Genomic DNA, 14,809 nt, shown 5'->3' with positions numbered 1-14,809 from the left:
AGGCAAAGTCGACCTCGGTGGAATTCGAAGTCAGAACGTAGCGGCAGACGAAATACCGCTAAGCATTTTGCCCGGCGTGCTTACCATTTCTGAAATTGGTAACAAATTGTTTTTCTGCAAATGTGTGGGAGGTGAAGGCAGTGGGGGGGGGGGGAGAAAGGAAAAGAAATTCTGGGTGAGGGTGGAGAGGAAGAGAGAGAGAGAGAGAGTAGAGTAGAGAAGAACAAGGAGGAAATGGAGATTACTAATGAATTTGAGGTCAGAAAGGGTTTGTGAGTGGTAGGGAGCTTACCATGGACAATCGACATATTCATGACTTTACAGACACACACACACACATACACACACACACATGACTAGAAGACAAAGATGAAGAGACCAATACATAATAAGATCTTACTAAATCCAAATTCACCACCATCTCTGTCCTGCCCTCTGTTGCCCTCTCTCACTCTCCTCCACTCTCTCTCTCTCTCCCATTCTCTCACTCTGACTGGTTAACCATGGACCTCCTCTACATTAGGACACCTGTTTCTGTCTCTCTGTCTCAATATAACCTCTCATCATCCGACACAAGACCCCTCGTCCATGCTCCGTACCTTCTCAAAGAACCTTTGTCTTGAAAAGTACTTGGTGACCCTGCCAATGCTGGTGCCATGTAAAAGCATTCAGTCCACACTGTAAAGAGGTTGGCATTTGGATGGGCACCCAGCTGTAAAAACCCAGCCAAAACTGACTTCACCTGTGCTTTTGCCAAGTAAAAAGCACTGGGTCCATTCTATGGGTTGTTGGTGTTAGGAAGGGCACCCAGCTGTAAAACCCCTGCCAAAATAGACACAGTAGCCTGATGCCATCTTCTGCCTGGCCATCTCCTGTCAAATCATTCCACCCATGCCGCTATGGAAAGGTGGACATTAAACGATGATGATGATGGTGGTGGTGGTGGTGGTGGTGATAGGTACAGTCATGGCCATGTGGTTAAGCAGCTTGCTTTGCAACTGCGTGGTTCCAAGTTCAGTCCCACTGCATGGTAGCACCTTGGGCAAGTGTCTTCTACTCTATCTCCAGGCCTGCTGATGCCTTAGGAATAAATTTGGTAGACAGAAACTGTGTAGAAGCCTATCGTGAGTGTGTGTGTTTGTGTGTGCATGCATACACGTGTGTCTGTATATATATGTGTGTGTGTGTGTGTATCTTGTTTCCTACCACTTAACAACTGGTGTTGGTTACCTTACATCCCTGTAACTCAGCAGTTCAGCAAAAAGAGAGTGATAAATGAAGCACTGGACTTAAAAATAAGCACTGACTGTTGATTTGTTTGGCTAAACCTTTTAAGGTGGTGCCCTAGCATGGCCACAGTCTAAGGACTAAAAGATAAAAATTCATGTATGAACAAATGAGATTACCCTGATTAAAAAGGATGTAATGAGGTTATGAGAGATAAATGTAATGAGCCGAGTTAAAGACTGATGTACTGGGAATGTTGTGTGTCAAAAAAATGTCTTGCTTTATTGGAATTTATCTTTAAATTGGAGAAAAAAAAGCAAAACTGCAAATGGTAAATGCAAATGGCTGCTGCAGAAAAGGGGAGATAACTTGAAGGTATTGGGAAATGTCAGAAAATTGTTTTCTTGCTTTGAGGATTAGATCAGTGTTAGCAGCCAAGGGATGCAACAATAGATATGTTCCTGTCTTACTGGACCTTATCAGCAAAGTGTAGCCAAAACTTAGGTCTGATTGATCAGTTGACAAAGGTTCTTATTTATAGAAGAGAATTTATGTCAGCCTGTTGGTTGGCAGACTGGTGTACACCAGAACACACACACACACACACTGCTATGTAAAAACCACCATTATATGTTTGTGATGAACTAAATGGCTTGTTAATGCTCTCTCTATTACAGGCCATCAACTGTCTCATAGTCTGGGCTGTCCTTATGAATCGTAATAAATTAGCCAAACTGTTATGGGGGAGATCGGACGATCCCATCCCCATTGCACTTATCTGCAGTGACATCTACAAGCGAATGGCTACCTTTTCAATGGAACTCTACCAACGCTGTGAGATGGAACAGAATGCCAGGTCAGCAAATTTTCTTTCTATCTCTCTCTCTATCCATCTATCTGTCTGTCTGTCTATCTATCTGTCTGTCTGTCTATCTATCTGTCTGTCTATCTATCTGTCTGTCTGTCTATCTATCTGTCTGTCTGTCTATCTATCTGTCTGACTGTCTATCTATCTCTCTATTTATCTATCTATCCATCCATCCATCCATCTCTCTCTCTCTCTCTCTCTCTATATATATATATATATATTATATATATATATATGTATATATACACACACGTACATATACACTTATATACATGTGTATATATAGATATATAGGCTATATTAAATCCCTGACCGAGATATAAACAGTAACAGTACAGAACCATAACATATAATTGCCAACCAAGTGTGGCGTCCTAGCACTGTCCTGTATAGGACGCCACACTTGGTTGGCAACTGTGTGTGTGTACGTGTGTGAAGGCACATGGCTCAGTGGTTACAGTGTCGGGCTCACAATCATGTGGTAGTGAGTTCGATTCCTGTTGTGTTCTTGAGCAAGACACTTTATTCCATGTTGCTCCAGTTCACTCAGCTGTATGAATGAGTTGCGATGTAACTGGTGCCAAGCTGTATCAGCCCCTTTGCCTTTCCCTTGGATAACATCAGTGGTGTGAAGAGGGGAGGCTGGTAGAGGCAGACAAAATACCGCTAAGCATTTTGCCTGGTGTGCTAACGTTTCTGCCAGCTTGCCACCTTCCTAGTTTTTAATAATGAAAACATTATGTTTGTATTGTGAAGGTGCATGGCTCAGTCGTTAGATCACCAGGCTCACAATCATGAGGTTGTGAGTTTGATTCCCAGCCCTGGCTTTGTGTTGTCTTCTTGAACAAAACACTTTATTTAACATTGCTCCAGGTCACTCAGTTGTAGAAATGAGTTGCGATGTAACTGGTGCCAAGCTGTATCGGCCCCTTTGCCTTTCCCTTGGATAACATCAGTGGTGTGGATAGGGTAGGCTGGTATGCATGGGCGACTGCTGGTCTTCCACAAACAACTTTGCCTTTATCAACAAATGGAATAAAAGATCCCTTATTTGAAAAACAAATAAGGGTTAGTGACAGGGAGGGCATCCAGCTGTAAAACAATGTCTCAACAGTATAAGTGTGCTAGCACGGAATAACAGGGGTAAAAACAAACCAATATTCATATAATGCTGATCATCATCTTTGAACTTCTGTTTTCCATGCTGGCATGGGTTGGATGGTTTCATGGGATCTGATGGATCAGGGGACAGCATGATGCTCCTGTGTCTGCTTTGGGCATGGTTTCTATAGCACGGACTGGGTGCTTTTTTTTTTGTGTGGCACCAGCACTAGTGAGGTCACCATACAGCTGGAAAACTAAGGTCCACTTTGACCGAGTGGGGCTACAGTAGAGAGGGTGATGGCAGATTTGTACAACGGGAGGAGAAACATGGCTGCTCACATTATAACAGAATATTGAGAGTAATTAATTAGTGTTGGGCTGGAAAGAAAGATAAAGATGGGGGTGAAGTGTCGAGGTACAAGGGGGTGGGAATAGAAATGAGTGAGGGGAGGAGAAGAGGAAGGGTGGGTGGGTGAAGGTTTCCAGATTGTTTGAAGGAGGAGCAAGGGAGGGTTACAGATGGAGTGAAGGTGAATAGAATCAATGATGAACAAGGGTTGAGGAGTAGTTCATCATCATCATCATCATCATCATCCTCATTTAACACCCGTTTTTCCATGCTGGCATGGGTTGGACGGTTTGACAGCAGCCGGTGAGCCAAAGAGCTGCACCAGGTTCCATTGTCTGTTTTGCTATAGTTTCTACAGCTGGGTACCATTCCTAACACCAACCACTTTGCAGAGTAGAATGGGTGCTTTATACTTAGCACCAGCACCAGTGTTTTTTTTTTACGTGGCACCAGCTCCAGTGCATTTTATGTGACACCATCACCACTGCTTTTTATGGGACATTGTCACTAGTGCTTTTGATGTGGCACCTGCACCAGTGCTTTGGTTGGATGATGCGTCCACGAGAGATTTTGAACTCTCATACGGAGGCGAGTGTTAGTTCCATCCAACCAAAGTACAAATATATGGGAAATTGCCACCTGTATCATCTCTTGTGAAAGGTAGAAGAGTCCAGTTTGCTGGACATTGGTTGTAGAGCTGAAAACGAGGTAATTTCTACTCTTCTCCTCTGGAAGCGATCTGCTTGTGATACCAGAGGGCGCACACTCTCCTACCCTGATGTAATCTCCAAGGATACAGGCATCCAACAACAAGACCTCCGTAATGCTACGATGGACCGTGAAGTAGTAGTAGTAGTAGCAGTAGTAGTGGTTGTTGCTGTTGTTGTTGCTGTTGTTGTTGCTGCTGCTGCTGCTCCTTATCAAGCAAATTTATGTCAAGTAAAATTCCTCACTTGCAACTAAACAAAACATAGCTTTAGTTTGTCTGTGTTTTCTTTAACTGTGTGATTCCTGTTTCCAAGATGGATCGTCAAGGACATGATCCGCAGACAGGGGCCTCACACGGAATCCTTCAGCCATGGTCTTCAGGCATGATCTTCAAAAAGGGTGCTCTCTGATTTAAGACATAATCCTTTTGGTCCCTATTTTAAAGATGGTAAAAGACCTAATTCTCATGGATAAATGTAGGATTTCATGAGGTAGATGTATTTTGGGGATGTGGACGACAGACTTTTCTGATGGACTCAATCATGGCTGACTCTTTCAGTTTGTTGAGTCATGGTGATTATGAGTCATTGATCATGTGAATCATAGAGTGTGAGGGTAATAGATTATGTGAGTCATGGAAGAAGTGAGTTATAAGTCTTGAATTAGGAACCGTGTGAATCAGGGATTACATGAGTCATGGATTACGTGAGTTAGGGGTTGTGTGAGTTAGGGATTGTGTGAGTCAGGGATTGTGTGAGTCAGGGATTGCATACTCTTTTACACTTTTACTTGTTTCAGTCATTTGACTGCAGCCATGCTGGAGCACCGCCTTTAGTCAAGCAAATCGACCCCACGATTTATTCTTTGTAAGCCTAGTACTTATTCTATCAGTCTATTTTGCCGAACTGCTAAGTTACGGCTATGTAAACACACCAGCATCAGTTGTCAAGTGATAGGGGGGACAAACACAGACACACAAACATACACACACATATATACATATATATATATATATACGACAGGCTTCTTCCAGTTTCCATCTACCTAATCCATTCACAAGGCTTTGGTTGGCCCGAGGGCTATAGTAGAAGACACTTGCCCAAGGTGCCACGATGTGGGACTGAACCTGGAACCATGTTGTTGGTAAGCAAGCTACTTACCACACATCCACTCCTGCGCCTGCAGTTGAAATTTTCAGTATTATGTATAAACAAAATCTCCACTTCAACAATAACATCAACAACATTGGAAGCAGCGATAGATTTTAACACTGCCCCCACTCACTGGTCCTCAAAGAAGGGGAAGTTTGAAAGGAAATGATACAAATTATTTAACGACACAATGTGTGTGTGTGTGTGTGTGTGTGTGTGAACAAATAGTCTTTTGTAAGCACACAGAAAAGCCAGTGACTGTGTTTGTGCATACATATGTGTGTGTGTGTGTGTGTGTGTGTGTGTGTGTGTGTGTGTGTGTGTGTATTTACATATGTACGCAGAGACACACATATAACGATTTTTTTCTTTTCCCATTTTTTGATATAAGACTAACAGCTACTTCACTTTAACAACAGCTACTATTACTACTACTACTACTACTACTACTACTACTACTACTACTACTACTACTACTACTACTATTACTATTACTACTACTACTACTACTATTACTACTACTACAACTACTACTACTACTATTACAGCAACAACTACTACAACTACTACTACTACTACTATTACTACTACAACTACTACCACTACTACTTACTACTACTACTACTACTTACTACTACTACTACCTCCACTACTACTACTACTACTACTACTACTACTTCTACTACTACCACTACTACTATTACAACTACTACTGCTGCTGCTGCTGCTGCTGTAACACTAGAAGACATGAGTGGACTGCAGTGACAACTGACCTACATTATCAAGTGGACTGTTTTGAAATAATGAAACATAAAGTAAACATCCCAACACACCTTTATCTTTTTTTAATGTTTGCATGTCCCCCCCCCCGTAACAGTGTGTGCGTGTGCGTGTATGTGCGTGTGTGTGTGTGTGTTGGTTAGGTAATGCCTATGTATATATTTGTATATATATGTGTGATTGTGTGTGCATGTATATGAATATGCGTGTCTGTGTATGCCTATTTGTATGTACATGTGTATGCGTGTTCAGCCAATGTCATTTATATTTATATACACACACACACATGCACACTCACACACATATATACATATGTGTGTGTGTGTGTATAAACGCAGGAGTGGCTGTGTGGTAAGAAGCTTGCTTGCCAACCACATGGTTCTGGGTTCAGTCCCCACTGCATGGCACCTTGGACAAGCGTCATGATCTATAGCCTTCAGCTGACCAAAGCTTTGTGAGTGAATCTGATTGATGGAAACTGAAAGAAGCCCATCATATATGTGTGTGTGTGTGTGTGTGTGTATTTATGTATGTTTGTGTTTGAGTTTGCTTGCCTCCATCACTTGACAACGAATGTTGGTGTATTTACATCCCCATAACTTAGCAGTTTGGCAAATGTGACTGATAGAATAAGTCCTAGGCTTACAAAGAATAAGTCCTGGGGTCAATTTCAACTAAAGCCTTTTAAGGCAATGCTCCAACATGACCACAGTCAAATAACTAAAAAGAGTAAAAGAATAAAAGAAAATATATATATATATATATTACTACGGCACTCGGCACTCCATTGGTTATGATCTGATCAATGGAACAGATTGCTCGTGAAATTAATGTGCAAGTGGCTGAGCACTCCACAGACACGTGGACCCTTAATGTAGTTCTCAGGGAGATTCTGCGTGACACAGAGTGTGACAAGGCTGGCCCCTTTGAAATACAGGTGCAACAGAAACAGGAAGAAAGAGTGAGAGCAAGTTGTGGTGGAAGAGTACAGCAGGGATCACCACCACCCCCTGTCAGAGCCTCATGGAGCTTTAGGTATTTTCACTCAATAAACACTCACAACACTCGGTGTGGGAATCGAAACTGCGATCCTACAACTGCAACTCCGCTGCCCTAACAACTGGGCCATTGCGCCTCTGACCATAGGGGTAGTATATTAGAGTATATACCAAACATTGTTCTGTATTGCATGTCATCATCATCATCGTCATCATTCTACATCCACTTTCAATGCTATCATGGCTTGGTTGAGTCATCATAGCCGAAGACAGTTCTTATTGGGAGTTGGTGCTCTCCTAGATGAACCAAAGAACAACATCCTACATGTGAATTCTATATTTGGCAAGGTCTCTGTGGTTGGATGCCCTTCCCTAACACCAACCTTTTTGCCAAGTACACTGAGTAATATTTTATCATATTACCATCAATCAAGAGGTTGCCTTGTACCCTGAAAGAATAAAGGGTCCACACCACTTCTTGTAATCTCCGTTCCTTCAAGGCAAATGTGACCAGTAGAGTGACTAGAAGAGAGAGTATGCAAGTGATTGGGCCGGAATGAGAGTGTGATAGGAGAGTGGGTAATGGAAGAAATACAGTGATAGGCAGCGAAGTGCTGGTTGTTGGTATGAAAACTGAATAGAAAGTATATCAGAAGGGCCTGATAGGGTAGCAGTGAATGTGTGAGGTTCTAAATGAGGGTGGTAGGTATCAGGGAAGTGTCATATGATGAAGAGAGACTGAAAATAAATGGTAAAGATTGGTGATGGCAGGGTACTGAATCTAAGCATGTCTGTAGCCATTCCTCATCATACAGATCAGATGGTACAGCAGCATCCAATGAAACAACCATTCACCATTTGTGATATAACAATCAAATATAGAGACGTGTATCAGGTTCACTCTCCAAATGTATCGACCGTATTCTTTGATGACCCTTAAAAAACATTTGAATTCCTGCCATGTTGAAATTACCAAATTTATCTTTATTTTTCCTTGTTTAGTGAGTTTGGTAAAATGGCTCTTGGCACTTTAGACATCAGCTTCCGAGACTCCAGTGCTCAGGCCTACAGCATGCTCAGTCGACCATTACCAGACTTTAATAATAAAACAGCAATTGAAATCGCACACGACTCTGGTTACCTCCATTTTATTGCTCATCCTTGTTGTCAGAAGTGGTTAACCAAGAAACTATTTGGATCAATCCAAGTTAAAGAACTCGACTGGGGAGTATTCAGACTTCCTTATTGGTTCAAGGTTTGTTCTTATTTATTTTCTTATTTGAAATCTTCATTGCATTTCTGCCATGTCTTTTCCTGAATTTAATTATTGATGACAAAAATCTCACCTGAAAATGGATGTAAGTATAGGTGTGTAGATCAGAAGTAAGTTGCCTTAGAAACTTCCCCATTGCTCAGCACCCCCTTCTTATTCATCTTATGACCCATAGCCTCTCTCTTCTCTTCTAATCTCCTTAACCCTAACCCATGCTGATTGCACCAGCTTTATCACTCTGTCCCCTTTCCCTATGGCAGACCTATATATGAGAGACTGCTATCCCCCCCCCCCATCCAATGCACTCTAACTTCACTGTGTTGTGCTGCCAGCCAACACTCACTCTCCCCTAAACCACTTCTATTGTAATATGTGCAAACTTTACAATTCTGACTGTTATTTTGGCCAGACAGGTACAATACTCTCTCATAGGCTCACCATGCACTTAAAATAAGAAATTATTAAAATGCTCTACAGTAAACATCATAAAACAAAATTTGAAAAACATTAGCAGAAAATCTTTATAGAATTCTCCACAGAATTATTGAAGCAACATTGATATCCCAACACAAGGCTACAATTAACAAACATGCATCACAAGTAGAAATCTGATGACATCAAACACCAGTGCTTCTAACGGTCAAGTTCTGGTGGGAAAAGCTGTATAAACACAAGCTGTTGACCATAAAAAGAACAGCACAGCAACCACAACAGCCTGAAGATGGGACTGAGCTAGTATAGCTTGGAAACGTTGGTAAAGGCGAATTTGGGACATTCATTGTTGTAAACAAAAGGTCTGATACACAGATGTGAGTAAATATTAATGAAGAACCATCAGATAAGACCATAGCACAGTTTTCAGAATAGCGTGTGTGTGTTGGGCCCATGATCGTAAGGTCATGAGTTCAATTCCCAGCAATACATTGTCTCTTTGAGCAAGACAGTTTGTTTCACGTTGCTACAGACCACTCAGCTGGTAAAAATGAGTTGTACTTGTAACTCAAAGGGGTCACCCTTGTCACATTCTGTGTCATATTGAATTCTTCCTGAAAATTACATTAAGGGTACACGTCTGTGGAACACTCAGCCACTTGTACATTAATTTCATGCACAGGTTGTTCTGTTGATTGGATCAACTGAAGTCCTCTGTGCATTGCAGTATTGTTAAGGCAGTTACTTCACAACCTCATGGTTATGGTTTCAATCCTGCACCATGGCACCTTGGACAAATGTCTTTTAATATACCTTCCGACTGACCAATGTAGTGTGGCTGAAAGTAAGAGCTGGACCCTGCAGTCCTCTCTTGACGACTGTGGTCATAGAAACTCACATTTTCCTTCCACAAAAATGGTCAAATGTGTTCTGGATTTTCAATACTGAATTGCCTCCAAACATGTCTGCAGTTGTCTTGTCTTTGGCCAGAATAAAAATCTTCACTAACACCTCACCCCCACCCCACCCCCAGTCATCAACACTATCACCCCCCCATCACTATCACCACCACCCCTATCACCATCACCATTGTCGTCCTCCTCATCTCCTGTTCTTTATTCTGTTCTTTGTTGTATTTCCAGATTCTGGCCAGTGTATTTCTGGTGCTACCAATGTATATCTGGATTGCCTTTGTACCAAGTAATACCAACCAAAGCAAGTTAAAAGTAGATATTGATCTCAGAGGTAAATCAATATTTTATATTTCTCTGAAGGCGGCGAGCTGGCAGAAATGTTAGCACGCCAGGCAAAATGCTTAGCGGTGTTTCGTCTGTCGCTACGTTCTGAGTTCAAATTCCGCCGAGGTCAACTTTGCCTTTCATCCTTTCAGGGTCGATTAAATAAGTACCAGTTAAGCACTGGGGTCGATATAATCGACTTAATCCGTTTGTCTGTCTTTGTTTGTCCTCTCTGTATTTAGCCCCTTGTGGGTAGTAAAGAAGTAGGTATTTCGTCTGTCTTTACATTCTGTGTTCAAATCCCACTGAGGTTGACTTTGCCTTTCATCTTTTCGGGGTCGATTAAATAAGTACCAGTTACACACTGGGGTCGATGTAATCGACTTAATCCCTTTGTCCTTGTTTGTTCCCTCTATGTTTAGCCCCCTGTGGGCAATAAAGAAATAAATATTTCATATTGCTCCAAAGGCTGTGATCTGGCAGAAACGTTATCCCCCTTGTGGGCAATAAAGAAATAGGAAACGTTAGCACTCTGGGTGAAATGCTTAGCGGTATTTTGCCCATCGTTATGTTCTGAGTTCGAATTCCGCCAAGGTCGACTTTGCCTTTCATCCTTTCAGGGTCAATAAAAAAAGTACCAGTTGCATTCTGGGGGTCAATCTAATCGACTGGCCCCCTCCCCAAAAATTTCAGGCCTTGTGCCTAGAATAGAAAAGAAGCTTTTCTATTTCTCCCTTCTCTTCAAATAAGATTATTTTAAAGCAGGTCAGAATAACAACAGAACACTTCAAGAAGAGTGTCACTCAGTACTTTGAATGTCACTTTGAGTGTCACTCAGTACTTTGAATAAGGTCAAACTTATTGTTCTCATTTTTTAATATTATGAATACTTATATTCTTGTTTCAGTCATTTGACTGCGGCCATGCTGGAGCACCTCCTTTAGTCGAACAAATCAACCTCAGGACTTACTCTTTGTAAGTCTGGTACTTATTATATCAGTCTCTTTTGCCGAACCATTAAGTTATGGGGACGTAAACACACCAACATTGGCTGTTAAGTGATGGTGGGGGACAAACACAGACACACAAATACATATATATATATATATATATATATATATATATATATATTATATATATATATATATGACAAGCATCTTTCAGTTTTCGTCTACTAAATCCACTCACAATGCTTTGGTTGGCCCAAAGCTATAGTAGAAGACAGCTGCTTAAGGTGCCCTGCAGTGGGACCGAGCCCAGAACCATGTGGTTGGGAAGCAAGCCACTTACCACACACCCACTCCTGCACCTGTATATATATATATATATATATATATATATATATATTCTTTTATTCTTTTATATGTCTCAACCTTGAGGCTGTATCTCTGCTGGGGCCCTACCATTGTGCTGGGACACATATAATTATGAAAATGTAATTATAATTAAGGGCACTAGAATGCCAGTGCCTATACGCTAGAAGTAGATGTCAAATACCAACAATCCACTCTAGATTTGTTCTCTATTTTATAACCCCAGGTCGAATGCAAGGTAATGAGCAAGATGATTTACAAAATTTTGGATAATCTTATATCTTAAGATTTCATATTCTGTAATAAAGATTATTTTGCAATCCTCAGTAGAGATACACTGACAAATATATAAGCAAACAATTCATGTATGAATTTTTCAATTATATTATTTCTACTGTGGCCATGCTGGGGCACTGCATCTTTATTACAGAGCATGAAATCTTAAGACATAGAATTATCAAAAATTTTGTAAATCTTGCATTCGACCTGGGGTTATTAATAGAGAAAAAATTTAAACTGGATTGTAGGTTTTTGATATCTATTTCTAACATATAGGTGCTGACATTCCTTAATTATAAATATATTTTGATAATTATATATTTAAAAATTAATTTTTACCAATATGGTTCTTTTTGTATTTGCTATCCACTAATATAATCTCATTTTTTAATATATATATATAGCTGGAACAAAGAAGACGTGTTCTTGTCTGTCTCCTGTCCAAGCTTGATTTATGTGTTTGCCGCCACAACCTCGTTTAGGCTTAGCAGCCCTTCCTATTTGGTTTCACTGTCCTGTTTGTGTTACCAATTTTGACCCTCCACAAAAACCCAAATTTCATTTAATGTGCTTTGTGAGAGAATCTCTTTTATCGAAAGTGTATATTGTTGTTAAATGCCCGAAATACGAGACTAGAAAAACAGCCAACAACTGATGAAGGGTCGTTCTTTATGTTGTTTGTTTTGTTTTCCATTTGTCTTTCGTTGTTCGAAAGAATTGTTCATATTCCATGTACTCGTGCTTTGTACTTTTTTGTTGTACACGTTTCATGACGTCCTGTGCCCACATATGCATATATATATATATATATATATATACGTATAGATGTAAGTATGTACATATATGTATGTATATATGCATATATGTATGTATATATTATTTATATTATTATATTATTATTATTACTACTACTACTACTACTACTACTATTATTATTATTATTATTATATATATACATATCTATGTATATATGTATGTGTGATTGTATATGTGTATGTATCTTTATTTATTTATTGTACTTTTGAAAGAAGAGGGGTGACTGTTGCATTGAACTTTTGCCCTGCTAGTCTTTGTCAGATGAAGAACAAAAGTCCCTATCATCTCCCTCTCTTCTTACAAAAAATGAAAACATAATAAATATGAATTTCACAAAATTATTGAATAATTCTTCAGTTCAATAATAAATTGGTTTTTATTATGACTCAGCACACACACACACACACACACAAACACATGTAACTAAGTTGTGTTTATTTTCCCTGTTTGCAGAAGAGGAGATTGATGAAGAGAGTGGCAGTGACTCCAGTGAAGATAACAGACTTCCACAGTCAAAGTCAATGTTGGAGAAAGAATTCCGTCGGGTAAAACACCAGAAATATGCCCCCCCCCCACCCCACCCACACACACACACACACACCTTTCATACAGAATTTACATACATTTGGACCTTCCCCTTCTCTACCCGCTTAACGTTTCTGACTCCCACCCCACCCCCACCCCACCCACCTACCCAGTCCTTAATGTTTCCAATTTTGTTCCTAACCGGTTCTCTTTGACATTCCAAACTCAAACTCTTTCAGATTCTTTCAAATTAAAAAAAAATTTTTTTTATTGATGCCATCTCAGTAATTAGGAATATCAGTCTGTTCCAGCAATCCTCATTATTGCCTTCAATGTCATCATCATCATCATCATCATCGTCGTTGTCATCGACATCATCATCATCGTCGTCGTCGTCATCATCACCATCATCATCATCACCCTAATCATCATCACCACCATCATCATCACCACCATCATCATCATCACCATCATCATCATCACCATCATCACCATCATCATCATCACCATCATCATCACCATCATCATCATCACCATCATCACCATCATTGTCGTTGTTGTCATCATCATCGTCATCACCATCATCATCATCACCATCATCATCATCATCACCATCATCATCATCACCATCAGTAGTAATTTCAGCCCCCGCCCCCATACACAGGGTCGTCAATCAGCTACATTTCCTATTTAACGGATACACGGCAGCAACCCGTGCCGTGAACACCTGAGAAACTAAGTGTCTGAGCTGATGACTTTTGTTACCTTGGTAACAAACAATGGAGGGAGATTTTCTGAAAAGAACAGACTGGTCAACAGTATTCCAGAGACAGTGACTTGACCACTTCTGCTGTGCCTGGACTGTTTCCAGAAACAAGTGCTTACCCTCCAACTACACTTACCGACCATTCCACTTATGGATCTACCACAAAGGAAAGAACTAGTCAATATATCTGAAGCATCCATGGAGCTGCAAAGGATGTCAGATATTCTTTTCTACTCTAGGCACAAAGCCCCAAATTTTTCTGTAGGGTTCATATCAAACTTGTCCAACCTTCTTGTCTCACTAACTCTCACCCACTCTCCACTCACTGGGCCATCCCACCTACGTTATAACAAAGGACAACACTGGGCATACCTGTACTCAATCCTCTACCCACAACCCTCTCCTCAATACACCCAACCATCACCCTTTTTATGTTGACAATCAACATCCCTTGCCTTCCCTTTTTCACTCTCTTTTATCTGACTGCTCAGTCTCTACTACCACACACTTGTTCCCTTCAACCACATATTTAGATTTTGTCTCCATTTACTTCCAGAATGGGAAACGGTCCGTAGGAGCCAGGTTGAGAACAGCTTTGAGAAGGAAACGCAAATTGAAATTGCCATTTTGGAGGCAGATTTACCTGTTGTGGAATTCACCAATCACCAAATTTTGGATGACTCAGGTAAATATTCTTTCTGTCTCTTAGAGCTTTTAATGTAATGCCTTCACCTTTTTGTCTGAAGGAAAACCGTTCAAAACCCTTCCACACTCAGCTAGCATCTGACCAGTTCTAGAAGCAAACTTCAGCTTATTAGCAACAGCATCCTCACCTGAATGGTAAATTGATTCCAAATTTTGGCACAAGGCCAGCAAGTTCAGTGGAAGGAGTAAGTCAATTACATCAACCCCAGAAGATCTTGGGTTAAACAACAAACTGATATATGTCAAGAACCCTAATAGAAATGGCCCATTTGGAATG

General features: G+C 40.6%; 1 protein-coding gene and 1 long non-coding RNA gene across 4 annotated transcripts in view; one reads left to right on the top strand and one right to left on the bottom strand.

Annotated features, from left to right (window-relative positions):
* The window catches only part of LOC115213802 (transient receptor potential cation channel subfamily M member-like 2), a 161,042-nt gene that overhangs the window by 110,399 nt on the left and 35,834 nt on the right, over positions 1 to 14,809 (top strand). For all 3 annotated transcript variants that reach the window (XM_029782671.2, XM_029782672.2, XM_036504463.1), the window contains 5 exons: positions 1,905 to 2,083; positions 8,188 to 8,440; positions 10,033 to 10,135; positions 12,990 to 13,081; positions 14,384 to 14,512. In XM_029782671.2, the coding sequence (XP_029638531.1) occupies positions 1,905 to 2,083; positions 8,188 to 8,440; positions 10,033 to 10,135; positions 12,990 to 13,081; positions 14,384 to 14,512 (756 nt within the window). The remainder of the gene's footprint in view (positions 1 to 1,904; positions 2,084 to 8,187; positions 8,441 to 10,032; positions 10,136 to 12,989; positions 13,082 to 14,383; positions 14,513 to 14,809) is intronic.
* The window catches only part of LOC118764155, an 11,439-nt gene continuing 5,403 nt past the window's right edge, over positions 8,774 to 14,809 (bottom strand). Inside the window, exons 2-3 of the long non-coding RNA XR_004999939.1 lie at positions 14,139 to 14,143; positions 8,774 to 8,783 (exon numbers count right to left, since the gene is read on the bottom strand). This is a non-coding gene — a long non-coding RNA (uncharacterized LOC118764155). The remainder of the gene's footprint in view (positions 8,784 to 14,138; positions 14,144 to 14,809) is intronic.

This window comes from Octopus sinensis, linkage group LG7 (assembly GCF_006345805.1).
Source record: "Octopus sinensis linkage group LG7, ASM634580v1, whole genome shotgun sequence".
Taxonomy (NCBI): Eukaryota; Metazoa; Mollusca; class Cephalopoda; order Octopoda; family Octopodidae; genus Octopus; species Octopus sinensis.
This window is presented reverse-complemented; position numbering and strand designations above follow the sequence as displayed.